Source organism: Lissotriton helveticus, chromosome 9, assembly GCF_964261635.1.
Source record: "Lissotriton helveticus chromosome 9, aLisHel1.1, whole genome shotgun sequence".
In the NCBI taxonomy this organism is placed as follows: Eukaryota; Metazoa; Chordata; class Amphibia; order Caudata; family Salamandridae; genus Lissotriton; species Lissotriton helveticus.
The window spans coordinates 1,076,950,160-1,076,970,465 of record NC_136070.1 but is presented as its reverse complement, the minus strand read 5'-3'; the positions used below and the strand labels follow the sequence as shown (position 1 = coordinate 1,076,970,465).

At 43.6% G+C, this 20,306-nt stretch overlaps 1 protein-coding gene and 1 long non-coding RNA gene across 3 annotated transcripts in view; one reads left to right on the top strand and one right to left on the bottom strand.

The window, feature by feature from the left end:
* Positions 1-20,306, top strand: part of LOC144782228 (uncharacterized) — a 211,921-nt gene that overhangs the window by 22,408 nt on the left and 169,207 nt on the right. The window lies entirely within an intron of this gene.
* Positions 1-20,306, bottom strand: part of DNAH1 (dynein axonemal heavy chain 1) — a 1,443,760-nt gene that overhangs the window by 1,410,686 nt on the left and 12,768 nt on the right. For both annotated transcript variants that reach the window (XM_078661462.1, XM_078661463.1), the window contains exons 2-3: positions 7,250-7,371; positions 6,453-6,709 (exon numbers count right to left, since the gene is read on the bottom strand). In XM_078661462.1, the coding sequence (XP_078517588.1) occupies positions 6,453-6,674 (222 nt within the window). In that variant the 5' untranslated portion in view covers positions 6,675-6,709; positions 7,250-7,371. The remainder of the gene's footprint in view (positions 1-6,452; positions 6,710-7,249; positions 7,372-20,306) is intronic.

Here is a 20,306-nt window from a genome sequence, read left to right as displayed (position 1 = left end):
AAATATGCTTTTTCTTCTGAGATGTTTGAGCCATAAACTTTTTCCGCTCTCCAGTTGATGTTACACCAAGTGTGATGTTGCATCAAAAAGTGATTTTGTTCCTAAATGTGAAACCACAATGCTAATTTAGACCATGGGCAATATCCTAAGAGCAAGAATGACGTCTACCCAGAGCAACCCAGAAATATTAGGAAGAAGCCAAATACTGCTGGCGCCTACAAAACGCACACAGCAGGTGGCCTATGCACCAGAGATTCCACTTTGCTCCTTGCCTTTGTTTAGGAAGGTGAAGAATACAGTGGGCCATTCACAATGGAGCAGAGTGGGGGTCGTGCAGGTAGGGCATTTGACTCTTGCCTACTGAGAACATTTGCAGAAATATGAGAAGACTATGGGCACCCCAGGACAGATTCTCTCATATGCAGCCATTTGAAAGGCTATAATAGGGACTTAGGAACAAGCTCAATCTGAGCCATAGACAGATCAAGCATTTAAAATCCTTCTAACATGTGGCGGAGCGGAATATGGATACAAATGTATACAAAGCCATCAGAACAAAGCAAAGATTAGATCTCTTGCGCCTCAAAACTAATTGGATGGATGATTTGGAGAGTGAGCTCACCGACTGGGACTGGGCGACCACCCTCAGGTGTACCTGATAGATATCTAGAAATGCCTAACTAAAATTCATTCTATTTACTTTTCTATACAGAATCTATCTGAAACAGGCAAGATTGCATTGTTCGTTCCTTGCCGGTGGAGGATAGATATCACAGATATGCTGAGACGGGCGCAGAATTTTATCATATGATATGGCCCTGTAGTGCAGTCTTTTTGGGAGAAAAAGGTGAACTTTTTAGCAGAATGGACAAGAACACAGATTCCACACAAACCATGAACATGCATCCTGGGCCTACTATCTGTCGGTTCATTGATTTAGCACTGGAAATGGCCAAGAAGGGCATCGAAACCCACTGGAGTCAATCTTTGCTCCTTTAGTTCTCAAATGGCATTAAGAATTGAGGGTCCCACCCAGTGTGCCTCGTTTCGCCCCATAGCGCTCCTTAACTTGGATGCGAAGTTATATTCGACAATCTTGGCGCGTAGAATGCAGGATCTGTTACCAGCGATCATACACCCTGACCAGTCCGGGTTTATCAAGGGGCGCCAGACTCACGACAATACCCGCAGAGTTGTGCATCTCATTGAAAAGGCGGACAGGTTTCGCATTCCGGCGGTCCTGGTGGGGTTGGATGCCGAGAAGGCATTCGACCGTGTGGACTGGCGCTTCCTGTTTCATACGATGACGGCTTTTGGCTTTTCGGAAAAGTTCATTACCATGGTGAGGGCCAATTTTTGCAGTCCTAGATCTCGGGTGGGAATCAATGGCCACTTGTCTGCATTCTTCCCGCATTCCAGAGGCACTAGGCAGGGTTGCCCCCTTTCCCCTCTCCTGTTCGCGCTGAGCATTGAGCCCCTGGCGGTGGCGGTTAGGGAACATGAGGGTATTCGGGGCATTCCGTTCGCGGGAGAGAAGCACACGATCACGCTCTTCGCGGACGACGTACTTCTTTCCATTGCTGATCCTGAACGCTCGTTGCCTTGTGTTAGGGAGACCCTGCTGGAATATGAAGTGGTCGCAGGCTTCAAGGTTAATTACAGCAAGTCGCATGTCCTGAATCTCACTCTATCGCCTGCGGATGCGGAACGTTTGCGCACTTTGACGCCCTTAGCCTGGGCTGCTGACTCGCTTGTCTACTTGGGGGTCCACTTGACCCCCACTGTGGGCGGGCTATTCGCGGCTAATTTCCCCTCTTTGCTGGCAAAGACTAGAGCCGATTAGGACAAATGGAAACCTAAATTTCTATCGTGGCTGGGTAGAATCCATGCTGTGAAGATGGTCCTCCTTCCCAAATATTTGTACTTATTTCAGGCCCTCCCCATCCCTCTGGACGGCGACTTTTTTCGGCGCCTTAGAACGCAGATCTTGCGATTTGTGTGGCAAGGGGGCCGAGCGCGTTTGTCCTTTGCGTTACTACGTAGGCCGAGAGCCGAGGGCGGGGTGGGGCTTCCTGACCTCCAGCTTTATTACAAGGCGGCGCAACTGCGAATTTTAGTAGAATGGTCACAGCAGACGTCGGAGAAGCATTGGCTCCATATGGACCGGAGTGTGGCGGGGAGGTCGGTTTGGGACCTGGCTTGGAAGCCTAGGAGGGACCGCCCCTTAAATGCGTACATAAGTACGCCTACGGGTACTGTCCTGAAGGTGTGGGATACGCTGGTTGGGGACGACCGTTGGACTACGTTCCCCTCACCCTTCACGCCCTTGCACTTCAACCCGGCATTTCCGCCGGCTCAGCGAGAGGGGGCCTTCGATGTGTGGAGGGAGGGGGGATGTAGGGCTTTGACTCACCTGTTCCATGGTCAGGCCCCCCTCACTTTTGCAAACTGCGTGAGGGACTATGGGGTTCCCCAGAATGACCAATACCGTCATGCGCAACTGCTCCACTGGGCCACGTCGCCGGGGGTACTGGAGGCAGCCACGCGGCCACCCTCCACTTTTGAGGCCTTCCTGCTACGGACATCGGTGATGAAGGGGGTTATCTCCTTCATATATCAGCTCTTGCTTGGGTCGGCAGTCTCGCCTAGACCTAGGTATATGGACCAGTGGGAAGAGATGCTGGGGAGGACTGTCTTGGATGCTGAGTGGACGGCGTTATGGCGGGATATCTCGAAGTTTAATCATTCGCTTCACCTCAGGGAAGCCCACCTTAAGACTCTTATGCAATGGTATTTATGTCCGACCAGGCTACATCGCTTTTATCCGGCCGCCTCCGATAAATGTTGGAGGGGTTGCGGGTTTCTGGGGGACTTTCGCCACATCTGGTGGGACTGTCCGGTGATTCGGCCATATTGGGACGAGATTCTCTCGCACATTAAGGAACTGCTGCAGTATCCCATTGAGGACTCAATGGCCTCTGTCCTCCTGGGTCTCCGAGACCCCGGCCTAGAGCACCAGACCAAAGCGGACAAGAAGATTTTGTGGCTGTGCCTGGGTGCTGCCAAGCTTACACTGGCAGCTGCCTGGAAACAGAAGGAGGCACCGGCAATCTCGCTGTGGCACGCGCGCCTGTGGAAACTTCTGAGTTTGGAAAGAATGGCGGACGTCTTCCTTGGTAATTATAAGAACTTCCAATTCCAGTGGGGTCCGTTGGTGAATTTTCTGTCCAAGGGCTTACCATCCGCGGTCTGTCCCGCGTCCCTGAGGTCACTTCATTTATTTCAGGTCTAATTTTGTTGTCTGGAAGAGGTTTGGTTTGAGTGAGTCGCCACCGTGGGGGGAGGGAGTGGGCGGGGGGGGGGGGAGTTCTGTTTATTGGTATGTAGTTCACCGAGGAGCATGGCGAGGATGTCTGGCCTAGTTCTTTGGCCCTGCCGGCCTATGGACATGTTGGCTCGGCTATGTGTTGCACTTGTTGAGAGACTACCGCCATGGGCACATGCCGAGCACTGACTTTGCTTCTGTTATTACGAATTTGATGCTCTGTTGCTTTTGTTTTGCTCCCGGAAGGATCTTCTCGCGAGGTACTGATTTGCTCCCTGGTGAACTCCATGTGTGTACTGTTATTTTGAAAATGAAAATAAAAATTTTACACAAAAAAAAAGAATTGAGGGTTTGGGCTGAGGCAGAGGACTTGGTGAGACAGAAGCTGAATTACAAGCATGGAAGATCAACAAGAGACACCATCCTGTCCTGTTGAACCTAACTTTAAAATCTGACAACAATCCCCCATTAGCCACCCACCTCCTTTTTGAACGCCAACAAAAGAAGCCTAATGTGTTTAACCTGTAGCTGAACAAAGTGTGCATTCTAAAACTTTGGGTATCCAGTTTTAAGACTTTACCTATATCGATCAAATGGTTTGGAGTGTTCACAAATGTTCCTGTTGTAACGTGCACTCTTTCACCAAATTTGTAAGGGTTTTTGTTGCTCTTATGTATTTTAATTTAGGAAAATCATAAAATATATTTAAAAAACAATTAGGAAAAAGCTCATTTGGATGCACCCCAGCAAAAACACTTGATTGGCTGGAAGCTGCTGTGCTTCTCTACTTCTCTGTCTTCTTGTACACCTATAGCAGTCTGGGATTTGGCAAGCAAGGGTTGTGTTTTTGTGTTTTTTGAGTGATCATTTGAAAATACGGAATTCCAGCAAGAACCTTCAACTCGTCTCTACTGAAGGGGAAATAATTTATCTGAATTTTGTGACACCCACATCTCGTGACCAGCTGTCCAAGAGGAGAATTAAGAGAAGCCACCACTCCTTCCACTGGAGCTTTTGAGATTTGGGCCCATGACATTTCTTGACATTGGAATAGACTTATGTTATCTCAAAGTTTGAGCTGAGATTACTTGATTACCAAATCCATGTGGCCTGTTAGCAACCTTAAAGGAAGTTGTTTCAATGATTCCTTTGGTTGGCGGATTTGTTGGTGAGATTCATGGTGTTAGCAAATAACAAGCACTGCAGCATTTACCGTGGCTGCTGATCTAGCTAGCTACTCTTTGTCTGGGGAGTACCTGAGACACAGTTGTAGCACATTCCATTTGAGCGACAGTCACTAAGAACCTTGATCTCAGAACTACAAGTGACTTTACAGGAAGAGGAAGTTTCTAAAAGTGACGTTTCCACACTTTTTCTTGTCCACAAAAGATTGAAAGAATCTGTTGCAGCTTAGAGACTTAGTAAACCCAGTTTTGGGGGGCAACCACATTGCAAAGAGAATATTGCTAATTATCAGCATTACACTACAGTTAATATGGCCTGCACAGCTCAACGTTACAGCATTGATACTGCCTAAAATAAGCAGCAGTTCAACATGGGGTTATATCTCAGATGAAGAATGCTTCATTTGATGATTATCATTTTTATAGTGCAAATAAAACCTTCACTCTTTCTTAACTGGAGTTCTAGATGGACTTTCGTTAAGTTCTATTTGACAGTGCCATACTGTACCTCAGTTACTAACTAATACACACCACTTAGGCCAGGCGTTCTACTTGGGAGAAGTCAAATTCTCAGGTGGACTTCCACACCACTCAGTTAGAGTGGACGGACGTTCCCACACCTGGATCTCCAAGGTACAGAAACACTGGACCCAGTTCTACTGAGCAGTAAAAGTGCATGGGGAATGGGCTGGAGTGCAAGAAGGCCTGGTCCCCGTGGCTTGTCTCACCCCTACCCAGGCACAAAGGAGCATATAATGCTACCCCCGAACACAACACCCTCTCTATTCCCATCTGCACCCCTTCCTACATCATTGTCGCAGATATTTACAATTTGCTGTAGTACAGTCATTCCATAATCCATGGGTTTAATTCCTAATAGGTAGACATAAGTGCAGAGGTACCAGGAGGTAATGTAAATTATGGCCACCCGCAATCTCTGCACATATATCTGCCTAACTTGTAATTGAGGTCTTGGATTAAACCTTACCTTTTAGCTTTACTATGCTACAAGAGGCATGATCCAATGGCAGCGATTGACACATTTAAAAATAATAGTCACCTAAGTTCCTTGGGCATATTTGGTAAACACCAGTTATTCATTTACAAACCATCATGGAACAACTAATTGTACATTGTTCATACTGTCCAACTGCAAAGCATACCTGTTAACCTGGTGGTCTACAGTGCATAACCAAATAAGCAAAGATCGTTGAGACAGATCTCAGATTTCACAAAGAGACGTATTGTTGAAACATGTTTGATGACCCATCTTTAACAGCTTGAAGGGATCCCTTTTAATGGATCTGGGATTCTTGATCTTTTTTTAAATTAGAAGGTGTGGTCGCAGAGACACTTCCTTTCCCTTGAGGCTTCAATGCTATTTATATATATATATATTCTTTTAGCAAAACTAAATGTAGAGAGTTATAATACATAGTTATGTGAGCTAATAGACAGTGTATCAATTAATAACAAATTCCACTGTTACCACTAAAAAGGAGCTGGTAGAAAAACAACAGTGGAGCAAAAGTTGTATATGCTCTCGGGAGCAAACTTAGCTAGGAATAGGTCTGAAAACAGTAGAATTAGAAAACTACAATCAGATGGCTTTCTGCAAAGAATTAATAGCTCACCTCGTCAAACGGTGCTTCACTGACTAAGGTACTACTTCTCTTTATGTTCTGGTTTGTGCTCCTTTAAGCTATCATCTAATATTGCTATTCTCTAAAATGTTATGTGTAAATGCAAATATGTTCCATATAGTTTCTCGAATCAGTTATGTGTAAAGCCCTACGCTGCCAAGTGGCCAGGCTCAAGCTACATCAAATAACACAACTAGATAAATAAATACATACTGTAATTCAATATGAAAAAACATGAATCCACAGAATGAACACAGCACTGTAACACATGGCAGGAACATATCAATGTCTCATACTCACTCCCAGGACATCAGCGGCACCACGAGTCAGGATGTCTGAATAAAATCCTCGCTCTTTTATGACAGGATACTTCCTTTTGGATGCCCTCTTACTGGGGCTCGCATCTTGAACATCAGCCGCAGACACAATAACCTTGGCCGCTGGATGAGGCAGCATTGTGGTATGTGGATTGTAGGGCACCCGCCCCAGTGAGTGAGACAAGTTTCTTCTGTTTTTATCCATCTTGATTTTCCCTCAGTGAAGAAAGGCAAATGTACCTAGGAAGAAAATGGAAGGCATCAGTGCCTGCACTGCATTGAATAGCTTTAATCTCTGCTGGAACAAACTGTGAGGTACAAAGCAGATGGCACTCTTATTCAAAAAGATATTGGTTAAGGAAGCAAAAACACAAAATTAATCCAATGGATCAGAGCTTTTAAAACTGGGAAACTGGGAGTTCAGCAGTAGTGGACTTACATACAGCGCAAAGATCTAACATTTTAGAGCAAGCTAGGTACCTCACTAAAATTCTCAGCACAAACTATGTATATGCAACTTTTGCAGCAATGACAACACACTATTTACGGATCTGAATTTTAAAGTGCTACAGGAGACAAAGAATTATTACCATAATTTTGTTCCGGGTATCTCATAGCAGGCCACTACCTTACCTAATAAAATTGGACTACTCCATTACACCCTCTACAGAAGTAAAGAACCTAGGTGTGGATGCCAACATCTCACTCCAAACTTAGGTTAACCAACTGTTCAAGAGTGCATTGTTTACCAAGGTAATCCTATTAAGGACCTTCCCTTACCTGGGATTCAAATTCAGGGTCCCGGACTCAAGAGCTCTGGTCTTGTCATTAAGAGAATTGACGCTGTAATAATCTTTCAAGATACCTGGTCGGCAAATTACAAAACGTCCAAAATGCAGCACCTAGACAGATGTTAAACATGGGCATAAGTGACCACATATCCTGCACTCAAACTCTTGCACCAGTGCCCCATTTGTTACAAGAGCCTCATTCAAAGATCACTGCATTAGCCACCAGGGGATACATTAAACAGGAGAATCGCTCTACAATCATAACTAGGACTGTCTTGTCAAAGGAGGAACCTCAAATCCAGAATGGCCCTACTCTTGAGCACGGTCTTCTAAATTTAAAAAAAAAACATCATCAAGGAAATTATTATTCGCTGTAGATACATGCAAAATCTATCACACTTTCCCTACGAAAATGAGGATAATAGGTATAACTGTAGTTTCATGCAGCACTGCAATGGGGCATGCCTGCTAAAACACAACTGGAGCATACTTCCAACCCCGTCAAAAATTCCAGAAGAAATCCACGGGAAAAGTGTACTCATTTGCCATAGTAGGAAAATACCATGTGAGTGAACTATAGGAACAGGCTTGAACCGTGTAATACAGGGCATTTTCCAACTCCATGTCAAAAGAATGCATGTATCTGCATAATTAAAATCTTGCAGCATTATTTTATCAAGTAAGATTAAAGCACATACCATAAAATAGGAGCATTGAATATGTTGTATTGTCGGTCTTGAATGCTAGATGTAGAAGATGCAGGCCATTTTGATTTAAGCTGAACAGAGGAAAGGCCAAGGAGCCCTTATCTAAAAAAGTATCTTGCTGTGAGAACAAGGCGAGTTTAACAATAACTATAAATCGTAGCCCAACTTAATGTCTTCTAAAAGGAAAAAGTTCCTATCTAGGTCACCTGAAAATATAAATGGAAATATAATAATCAGATATTATCATACGAACCCCAAACTCTGAGAATGAATTTGCGAGCTCCCATTACAAACAGTTAACTCCCTGACATGTTCAGTTACCAAGATATTACTTTGGCCAATCAGAATGTCCTAGAAGTGTGATAAGAAGGTGGTTATGCATTTTTTGAAAGTAAACAATCAAAAATGAAATTACTAGGCTAGGGACCAAGTAAGAAGAAAGTATTTCACGAATAATCCTACTTGTCGGTATCCCCTATAATCTAGGGTCATTCTCCTTGTGAGTTTTCAGGTAGGACTCACCTGAGGATATCAGTAATAATTTTTCATTTTCATCTTTACTAAGGAACTGGGCGAATAGGCCCCCTAAGAGGAAGTTGGGGATCCCTTGCACTGAGGAATGCCCCAGACCCATATGGGCTTGCTTCTAAAAAGAGCAGAAAAATGTTGGCCTAACTCTGATGGCGGTGTGAGTTATTGATCTTACATTATCGCCCCACTAGTTTTTAACCCTACCTAATGTACCCCCTAATAAAGGCAAATAGGGCAGGATACATTAAAGTATTTTTAATTCTCTGACCTGTCCAGCAGCTTTTATCTAAGAACTCTCTACTGCACTGATACCAACGGGAGGTAGTGTCCACGCTGGAGGTACTGTCCTTCCAGGGTGGGGAGAGTTTGCTGATGATAAAGCATGACACAATTTTGTGTGTGAGGATTCCTCTTCCATGAGCATGATAGTCCCTCTCTTCAGCACTCACACAGGGTTTCTGTGACCGTCCAAGTAGGACGGTTTGGTTGTTTGTCTTTAGGTAAGAATACTAATCTCTATTCTACCTGCAGCTGCCATACTTTTTGTGGTAACAAGCCTGTATTTATGGCACGTGTAGCAGCCTCATTTGAGTGAGGCTGGCATAAGCGGTGTGACTTCAGACTGAATTGATCGGATAGTAATGTGAAAGTAATCAGCTACAGGACAAAGATGGCCTCTCTTGTTTACTGAGCGATGCCCAGCAGCGCAACACAACACTCACTATGCTTTGAAAAGGTCCACGGTGAAGAAATTATATTTTCCTCAACTAATGTTGATGAGTCACTCAGAGTACGATGACCCATCTCATGTTCTTGTTCACATTGTGAATACATCATATCTGGCTTGAACTGTAATGTGAGGGAGAAAGTAGATGTGCAAATTGCAGGAGAAATGATGCAGGCTATCTATATAAATGTTGAAACATTATTGGCAAGGATTAAATAAACAAAGGTTTGTGATGATGCTTAAATACTGTTGTGCCTTTAAACACAGAAAAGTATTTGTGGGAAGTTTAAGAGTGGGGCAGATGAGACACTGCAACATTTTCTAATGAAATAGAAGGTGCAGCTGCAAACGTGGACACCGAAGATGGAGTATGAAGGCTAGGTGGGATACTGGAAACAACACAAATGAGAGCCCATACTATGACTGCCACAAGATGATTGACTTCTTAGCTTTGACACGCTGGGGCTACCAACTGTTGCTCAATGGTCAATGACTAGCGCTGATCGGAGCATTGAACAGGAACATTTATGGTCCACTTGAAGACAACTGAATAAACACAATCTCAGTAAACTGGTGATCACAATCTCATCTTCAGGAGTGCAGTGCACAAGTAAATGTGGAAAAGGAAAATCTCGGTAAACAAGCCAACACGAATAAAATGGATAAGTATACAAAAGCTACATTCACCACAAAAGATTTGGGAGAGATGACCATGGGAGATACCACAGTATTGCGCAAGGAAATAGGCCCATCGTTAAAGACCCATTAGCAGCAATTGAACAGAACACACCAATGCAGACCAGAATAGAAACATTAGTAATTCATCTAAATCTGGAAAGGGCAGATCTGTGGAAGGTAGGTCTCTGAAAAGGCCATAGATGTGGCAGCATTTCAGCAGTAACATCACAGAACTATAAAGAAAAGTGGCAGGACTGGAGACACTGACAGGACAATAGAGACAAGAACTGAAGAGGTGGAGGAACGTACTTAAAAGAATAATATCTGCCTTGTGGTGTTCTCAGAGCAGGCTGATGGTCAAAAACTAAGAACTGTTCATGGAGAGATTTGATACTGCAAACTTTAAAACCGAGACGACTATCCAAACTGAGAGGTGGAAAGAGCCCAAAAGACCCAGGTCCCACCACTGAAGCTGGGAGCATCGTCAAAACTAATAGTTAACAGATTACTTAATCACAGACATCTAGAAGATCAGGCTATACACAATATTGAAAATGCATCATTGCTCCTGTTACCAGACTACATCCATGAAGTGCAAAGATGATTGTATCAAAATGTACAGAGTAAACTGAGAGACTTGGGATACAAGTATATGCTACTGCTACAGGGAAGACTGTTGGTGATGGATGGAAATAAAATCTTGCTTTTTATGGATCCGCAACAGGCCTGGGATGTTTCTGACAATATGGAACAAGAATGGAACTAGCCAATCACCACACTTTCAAGAAACAGACTGATAACCCTCCCCCCCTCCAAGATAGAGGCACGGTCAGGAATTGGAAGGACTGTAGGACAGCAAGACAGTACACTGGCAAAGGGTTGGGGCATGTCCACCATCAAAGATGTTGAGCAATCTCTTCTGGCAGCGCAATACACATGAGGATGCGAACAACCAAGTAACCAAAATGTCGAGGAATAAACATTGGGTCACGATCCATGGTAAACTGATTTGGCAAAGTATTTGTAAGTTCTAGGGTGGCATAGAGAGTCTAAGTGTAAAGAAAGAGGCAAATGGGTCATCATTCTGAACTTAATGCTGTAAAAGTTCTAGTGTGGTCACCTCTTCTAATTAAAGTAGAGTCACCTCTGTTGCCTCATCCTAGTTAACTCACTGGCTTGGGGCTAGATGGGAGGAGATCCCGTGCAAACAAAGAGTGTTTCAATATGCTTGAAAACTTTTGTGGATTTTAAACATTGAAAGTTATTTGGGGGAAGTGCATGGGTGGGGTGGGTGAGACACTGAAACGTTTTCTAACAAAATGCAGGCAGGGCCCTGCTCCAAACGAGACCACCTTAACTAAGTCCAAAGGGGAGGTATGATATCAGAAACAACACAAGTGAGAGACAAGACAATGACACATACAACAGAAGTAGGGGCCAGTTATTTAGCGAGAGGTATGGGTGGGAATATAATGAGAGAGGAGGACATGGGATATCGTCTGAGTTGAAATTAGTGTTAAGTTTATTACATGGATTTTCATATGTCTTAACTGCAGTTATGAAATATGAAGGGTGAGAATGTATTTCAAAAGACTGAGGGTGCATTCTGTGTTTCTGCAGGAGACACACATGATAGACAAGAAAGAAGCGTGCAAACGTTCGAAAGGAATCGAGGGGCAGTCTGTATCATGCTTCCTATATACTACACACCAGTGTTGAGATATGGATGGCATTTGAAATGGAGCCATGGGTAGGCATGTAAGAGTGAGGGTGCAGCTTTGACAACTGTGTGACTACAAGCCCCCTTCCCCTCCTGTGTAAAGCTCATAGGGCCTTAGTTAGGCACCCAACATATTGCTCTAAAGGAATATACCGATTAGGTATTGTATTTATGCATGTCTATATGCACATTCCACCTTCATAGTTATTAGGGAGACCAAAAAGGTTATAAAGGAGTGGTCAAAGGGATCAATCACTTTGGTCCTGACAAAAAGCCAACGGGAAGGCTTGAAACATGTAGACCAGGGAGAAAACCACTTATTATAGTGTACATTTCTCCTCTTCCCGTTTTTAACAATACCAGCCACAGGAAGTAATAAAGTCTAGGTTTCAAGTAGCCATGTATTTTTTAACTCACAACTTTCCTTGACACTTCTACTTTCACAATAATACATAGTAATCACTTCACAAAAGTGCTGCCACGTCTCAGTTGGTCGCAGCACGCCCCGTCCTGCAGCGGGCGGGAAGAACCCGAGGATGAAGCATGCCACCAAAGGGCCTTTTGGTGGGTGAGGGTTATTTTAAGAAAACTCATTGTTTTCCTTGACAAACAAGAAGCAACGACTGGAAGGATAGTAATTTCTTGACCTATGGCTGGACTTTATTTGTTTTTTTTCTCTAGCATTTGAAACACCAATTAAAGTTATGCATAAAATGTTAGACCCGGATGGTAGATATTCTATTGAGGGGCAAACTAGATGTGACATATGTATTACAGCTGGAGGTGTACACAACAAACAAAGATGATGGTAGTTTTTTCTCTAAGGTTGCAGGCTTGTGTGCTTCCTACCTGGCAGCACAGAAACAGTGAGCGGGTGATATTAACTACAGATGGGAAAAAGAACTAGTTAGGTACCCTGTAGGAGGCGAACGCCCATTTTTGAAAATGAAAAAAAAAAACGTCTTTGACTTAAATATGGTCAGTATGTAGCGACAACAACACATTGATCTGTAGGTATATTCATAGTACTCAACAGTACATAACAGGCACACACACTTGTATATATCAATCACTTTTGTGGACAGGTGTATCCACATTATATCCTGCTTGACACTACAGAGAGCAACTAAATGAAACAAGAATTACAGACACAGTTTGAACTAAATGGAAGAACAAGTACTAGCATGGGCAATGAGTGGGACAAAATGAAAACAGAGATACATGGTTATGCATAGGGGAAACATTTAGTATCAGACAAACAGAGGTAAAAGACCTTGAACAAAAAGAACACTTAAAGGCACTAGAGAAAGAACATGTCAGCAGAGCAGATATTATCACTGTACAATTAGTGATGGTAAAGGCAGGCTGACTTGCACTGACACTAGAATAATATAAAGTATGGGTGGATATGCACACCTACTTAAACTAAATTTGTTCAAAATTGAAAGTCTATTTGATAAAAATTTATCAATCTGTAAGCGTGCTGAACACTGGGGGAGGGTACCATCCCCCCTAAGTATAATGTGTCAGGAGAGACCCCGGAAAACCAAGGACTGTGTTCTGCACAGCTATGAGGCAAAAAAGCCTATAAACCCATTGTTGATCCTTGTGTATTTTTATTTGTGCTTTACACAATTTTCATTCCTTTATCAAGCATCATTATTTCAACATTTTTAAAATAAAGGTATTCAATAACCCACAACGTACAAGAAAAAATTCAAATGTATCATAACATTTTGTTCAAATAATATTCATATGTAAATCATAAGCAAAAAAAAACAAAAAAAACAATGCATTTCGGGTTCACTCTGAACCCTTCATCAGGGGTTGTAATAACATTTGTTGCAGTCGTAGTTCTTCAGGGAAGTGCGGTTCATGCTCTACAACAGAATTCACAATTTCAGATGGTTAAGACATGTACATCTCATGATTGAGAATAACCTCCACCAATATTCTCAGGGTTTGCATTATCCATAATATCGACAAGTGGGTGCAGCGTGAATCAAAAGAATTTGTCAACTATAGCTAGTGTCCCATATGTGACAGACCAAAGTGCCGATCAAATCGCATGGAAAAACAACTTACATCAAAAGCAACATGCGAATAAGCATAAGAAGCAAAAAAACTCCACCAAATAAAACACACTGTGCCTCGAACCTGGTAGTGAATGGAAGTGGAATTAAAAAAAACGAATTCTACAGATAAGTGCCTCCAAGTTATCAAAAATATGTGTAGTCATGTGTGTGCTAGATGCAACACTGATCACCAATTGCTGTGATTGTGACGAAACTCCATAAACACCAGGTGGCTCAACAAGTAATTTTCTAAATGAACATACCCTTGGAAAAACACGATTATAAATACCAAACTGTTCCAGAGAGCAATGCCTGTGTGGTAAGCGTTCACAGTCTGTATCAAGAATAGAACACTAAGTGTAAATTATAAAAACATAATTGTAAAGGTACAATATACACCCTGTCAAACACCGGGACGAAAAGTCTCCATCTTACCTAATGGTGTAAATCATGTGTTACGAAGGATCACCGACCAGCGTAATCGAGTGTTCACCTGAAAACAAATGTGAGGAACTAAGTTATCTAACCCTCCGAAGTAGTCGTAATTAAACACAACCTAAATATTTGTGTCACCACTAGAGATATCATCGATCTCTCACCTTTTCAAGTCTTCCTGAGCTCGCCAAAAAAATCCAAACTCCAACCGATTGTAAAGTCGCCGAACCTCTCGGTTAGCGGAAGTACCATTAGTACCATGACCCTGGCCATGTGACGTTAGTCATAGAAAACAGACTAAATCGACCATCTAACCTGTTCCAAAATGGCGGCCACCATAAGTTTCGATGCTGGAGTTCGAGACTCACCTAAGTGATCAAATGCTAATCGTGTTGTGATTTACTCTAAAATGTAAATAATGTAGGCAAAAAGGAAAAAGTAGTGACTGAAAAATAGTAATTAAAAGATACAAAGGAAGAGACCCCCTGTGTCCGTGTTCTGTACCCGTTGTTGATGTGTTATAGAGAATGCAATATTACCCCTTCCAGTCTATAGACTCAAATTAATCATAGAAAACACAACAATTCATAATGGTCATTGAGACCCCCCGGGATTAAGGTACCAAGTTTTTTTATCCATTCTATCTCTTTTCGAGCTAGGGTAGTGTGGATGTCTGTACCTGCGGATGGTGTAATGTGCTCTAAAATGGTGAATCTGAGTTGAGGAATGGTGTGAGCGTGGTTCACCCAATGAGCTGCCAGTGACGAGTTCATGTTTTTGTTCCTAATGCGGCTCTTATGTTCCACTATTCTGGTTTTTATTTTCCTGCTAGTCCTTCCAACATAAGCTAACCCACATGGACACTTTATGGCGTAAATGACATTTTACGTCGTACAATCCGATGTGTGTTTCAGAGATATGGGTTTTCCCGTCTTGGGATGTTGGAATTCTTTGCTTACAATTACATTGCCACATTGTCCGCAATTGTAGCACTTCCGCATCCCCTTGAATTGCACATGTTGTCTGATAGTTGTCTTTTTCAATACCTTCAACAGCAGAATACAGTTCACATCTGAGATTCAATCACAAAGGATACACTTTTTAGATATTGAAATTTCAAAAACTGAAAAAGGATTGGAAACCAAGGTTTATCATAAACCAATGGATGTGAACAGTGCACTACATTTTTCCAGCACACATTCCCTGTCGCTGAAACAACATTTACCTGTTTCTCAAATGATGCGAATCAAGAGAATAACCTCGGATGAGAACACATGTGAAACAGAGATAAAAGAACAAGAGAATAAATACAGGAGAAGAGGTTATCCGGAAAACACACTGAAGGAAGCCAAAAAGACTGTAGACAAAAAAAGTCGGGAGGAACTCTTAAAGAAACAGGTCAAATCCTCAGCCAAAAGAGAGGTTTTTGTGTTGAAACACTCATTTCAGGCTCCAAAAATCAAAGCCATCATACGGAAGAGATGGGAACTAATTGAAAATGAACCAGACTTTCACAACATCTTTACTCAACCACCACTATTTGCACACACTCGAGCACAAAACATGCGAGAATTGTTGAAAAAGACAACTAGTAGACAACATGTGCAATTCAAGGGGATGCGGAAGTTCTACAATTGCGGACAATGTGGCAATGTAATTGTAAGCAAAGAATTCCAACATCCCAAGACGGGAAAACCCATATCTCTGAAACACACATCGGATTGTACGACGGAAAATGTCATTTACGCCATAACGTGTCCATGTAGGTTAGCTTATGTTGGAAGGACTAGCAGGAAAATAAAAACCAGAATAGTGGAACATAAGAGCCGCATTAGGAACAAAATCATGAACTCGTCACTGGCAGCTCATTGGGTGAACCACGCTCACACCAAAATGTTGAAATAATGATGCCTGATAAAGGAATGAAAATTGTGTAAAGCACAAATAAAAATACACAAGGATCAACAATGGGTTTATAGGCTTTTTTGCCTCATAGCTGTGCAGAACACAGTCCTTGGTTTTCCGGGGTCTCTCCTAGAATAATATAAACATGGCTACATGAAGACAGAAAGCTGGACCTGGGAAATTGCTAACACCATTATTAACAAAATAGGAAACATGCACATAAATAATAGCATTGATGGACTCACTGGGTAGAACAGTATACAATCAAGAAGGGATCAAAACATATTATTTGAATACCTGAAAAGGCTATACAGTGCTAGGCAATGACTGACACTTTTGACTTCAAAATTGTTGCAAACGACCAAAGAGACTTCCTCAATATACCAATATCGAAGGCCATTAGCAATCTGAACAGGGTAACACATCAAGGAGAGACCCTGTTGAAGTATACAAAGAATTTGGGGACATACTGGTTGAAAAACTACAGAAGGTAGTAAAGGAGGAAGCAAAATGGAAAGAAATACACCCAGAGACTATGTGGGAGGCTAGGACAGTAAGGAATCCTTATGGAAAAAGTAAAGCTACCAATCATAAAGCACACAGACTCTTCAGCTGTTAAATATAGATACTAAAATCTTCGGTAAGGTGTTGGCCAATAGATTAAGACAGCAAAAATAAGTCCTGACCAATGTGGATTCCCACCATGTAGAAACCCTGGGCAGAAATTAAGGGAATTTTGCAGGTCATGGAATAAAGTGAAAAACACATTGCTAATGATTGTGTATTAGCATTATTGAATACGGAAAAACCTTTGACACAATTTCCAAAGTGCTGTTGGGGGCAATTTGTTTTTTTATTTAAAACTGCATTATAAAGCTGTAGAGTGACAGGATTAACTCATTTTGCAGTTTTGGATAGGTGCATTTTGGACACAAGCACGAGGCTAAAATGCCCACTGTCCCCAAGTTATTTACATTGAGGATAGGACCACTGGGCTGCTTGTTGAGTACTACGTTGGTACACTATGATGTTCAAATAAGGCATACCACACACATACTAGCGCATGCTGATGACATGCTTATATGCATACGAAATATTACACTTTCTTTACCATTATTGCTTATCTACATAATAAATCTCCACTATTGCTAGAATGGGTGAAAGAATTTGGAAGACTACTTACTTCTTACATTAAATTGGGATACATTCCTGTTATCCCTAATCACTACGGGGGTGGGGCAAAAGAAGCTGCAATTGCCCCATTACTACCCATTAAATAGCATAGTTTGGTGGAAAGGATAAAAACCTGTAGAAATTATCATGGGGGGAGGAGAAGGAAAAGAGTGAGCCTTACTGTATTGCAAAGGAGCAGAAACGAGGGAGGGATGCCACTCCCACAAATGGAGAGTAATTGTCTGGTTTGCTAACTAGAATACTTTATGACATGATTTTCAAAGGAAGGAAGACTAGATACAACATTGCTTTTGAGATGGTGGAAGACTATGATGTTATGTTCTGAGGTTAGTCCCATGGAGCAAAGCTGCTCATTTCTTACATTGTACTCTTTTTCACTTTAAGATTTCGGCTGTAAACCTTTGCACATATTTGTATACACGAAAATGATGGATTTGTTTCTCTGAAACTACTTTGTTCACACATCTAACTTCGTACAACATTATCACGATGCCTCAAACATCTTGTTCAAGGCCTCTTTACACACTGTAAAAATGTCATTCTGTCTTCATCAGCAAGACGACAGTTATCTACATATCTATAACATCGCGAATCTACAACGTACATCGCAAGACTGCTTTCTATTATAAATAATGAGCTTCCCAATAGATTAGCAGAGGAGGCACTTCAGCTGACACCGAAGGTCCCTGCATGCTGAGATTTCACCACACAGAGGTCTGACATTTCATAAGGGGTGTTAAGTTTGTGATCAAGACAGGTTCCTTCACGCTATCCCATCAGGTAATGGGGTTGAATAGTCCCTTGGGTGTGGGGATTCTTAGCTCTACACCTACACACACTCTAGGTACACTTAGAGTAGAGTTCGCATAGTAGGAGTAAGCTAGAATACTGTCTTGTAGCATATGCCTGGATATATACATTGTTTAGCGCCATGGTAGAACTATATCTACTATTTACGCTTTTGGTGCTTGTAATCACTTTCATATGCTTCTGTCTCCTAATCATTGCAGCATGCGTAAGTGTATTTTATGCAAGAATAACATTGGTTCAATAAATCTTATTGAAAACGTCCCACAGTGTATTCTATATATGTTTCTCTAAGAATAAGTGAGCATGAGTGACTGAGTGAAAGGTTCTGATCTGTATCCACGATCCCTGAGGTGTCAGGGTTGTCATGTTCAGTGGTCGCCAGAAACTATTTGGTGGCACTGTGAGCTAGCTGGTCTCTAGGCCAACATATCCTGTGGGGGTGCCCGTAATCAATCTAGGCACCCCACCCAAAGTTTATGTTATCCTAAAAACACGCAGATCCTAGGAATTAATATTAACTACCCGACAATGACTTGCACCAACTTTTGTTCACTGTCAACACTCTAGATGGCAGTACACCTTAAATGGTCAAACTGGCCCAGAAGTAAAGGAAACAAGTTTGTAATAAAATTCTAATAAAAAACTGTTATGCACCGGAAACAAAAGTTACAACAGTTTTACAGGCCCCAGAAGACATGAATTTTCTGCCATGGAACGAGGGGGGACTCCAGTAAATTGGGAAATTAGTCTTCAGTAGCAAAATGCTCACATATAGGAAAGCACAGAATATATTTTGAGTCACAAACACTCATATTTCACAGTATGCAAGGCCATGAAAGATGGATAAAAACACATGGGAGGCGTGGCTGGCAGCCGACGGGAATGGCTGCCTAGCAGAGGAGCTCCGTGGTAGACGAGACCCCATCTCAATATCCTTCCATTAATCCGTGGCCTTAGCTGCTCAGGCGATTGCTTTCACGAAGGGACTCCAAGCGGCGTCCCCCGCCGAAACCCCGGTGTTAATCCGACACCGGCATCTGCCCCGCGGTGAAGTGCCTGCCTGCGGCCTGCTTGCATCGTGCCTGTCCTGAAAGCCCTATCCAGCCGGAAGTGAACGGACGCCAGGGGACCGGACCGGAAGTTCCCGCTTCGGGACTCCGACCGTCGCCCGGAGGAACCATCCTGCTTCGGACGGCGGACGTGAACACCGGTGACGGCGCGCCTCTGAGGTGGGTCGCCCCCCCCCCCCCTGCCCTGGACTTGGTTGTGATCGAGGGGGCCGGTGGAGAACATCCTGAGGCCGGGGAAACGACCACACCGGTGACGGCGAGTGAGGCTGCCGCTCTGGCTTGGAGCCTACACCTGATCCTCCCCTCGCCACCCCTGCCACCGTCTACACTGCCGGCGGGAGGTGGGAAATCCACTGACACTGTGACGGGGCGAGCCCGACCATTTGCTGCCCGGCGTGCCGTCCCTCCTGCGGCGCCGACCTCGCATACACTACTGCTGGGCCCGAGACCGCGCTGGTGAGCTGGCGACCTGCCGGATTCGTGCCGGGGGCCACCAACGTGCAGGCTCTGTAACAAGGGCACCAACCCGTTCTACGCTCCTGATGCAGCTCTGAGGGAGTGCATTGAACCCGAGAGGATATCCCACTGCATGCAGAGCGGGGACTTACCATTGTGTGCACCCTCATCCCCCAGAGACTTTGATTGCCCGTGGTGTCGGTGAGAACGCTGTGGCGTAGAGGCCTGCGCGTCACGAGGCGCTCTGCATTGGGGTTCCCATCTGTCCGAACCTCGTCACGCCCTGTTTTGTCGCCGTTCACTACATCGGCCGACCTTGGAATAAGGGGATCCCACCCACTGAGCCAGAGCCTAACACTCGTCGGCGGACCGTCCTACTTGCACGCCCGACCCTCAGAGGGCCAAATCTCTATCAGGACACTAGCCGGGGCTGACACGCCTGACGGCCCCCGTGAGGCCGCTGGAATGGCGGGAAAAGGAACGCGGCACAACGCGGCTCAGTCGAGACTGGACAAATTCGCGTTCGAGAAGGCCCCCTCGCAACACCCGGAAGGACGCTCATCCGCAGGCAAGAGCCCCGAAGGTGACGGAGGGAAAAAGGTGACACTCAAAGACTTAATGAGGACGCTCACTAATGTCCAGACTACGGTGGGGGCCATCTCCTCGGACGTCGGCTTACTGAGGGCGGACCTACACAAGATGACCGAGAGGGTGGCACAGGTTGAAGTGGTCACGAAA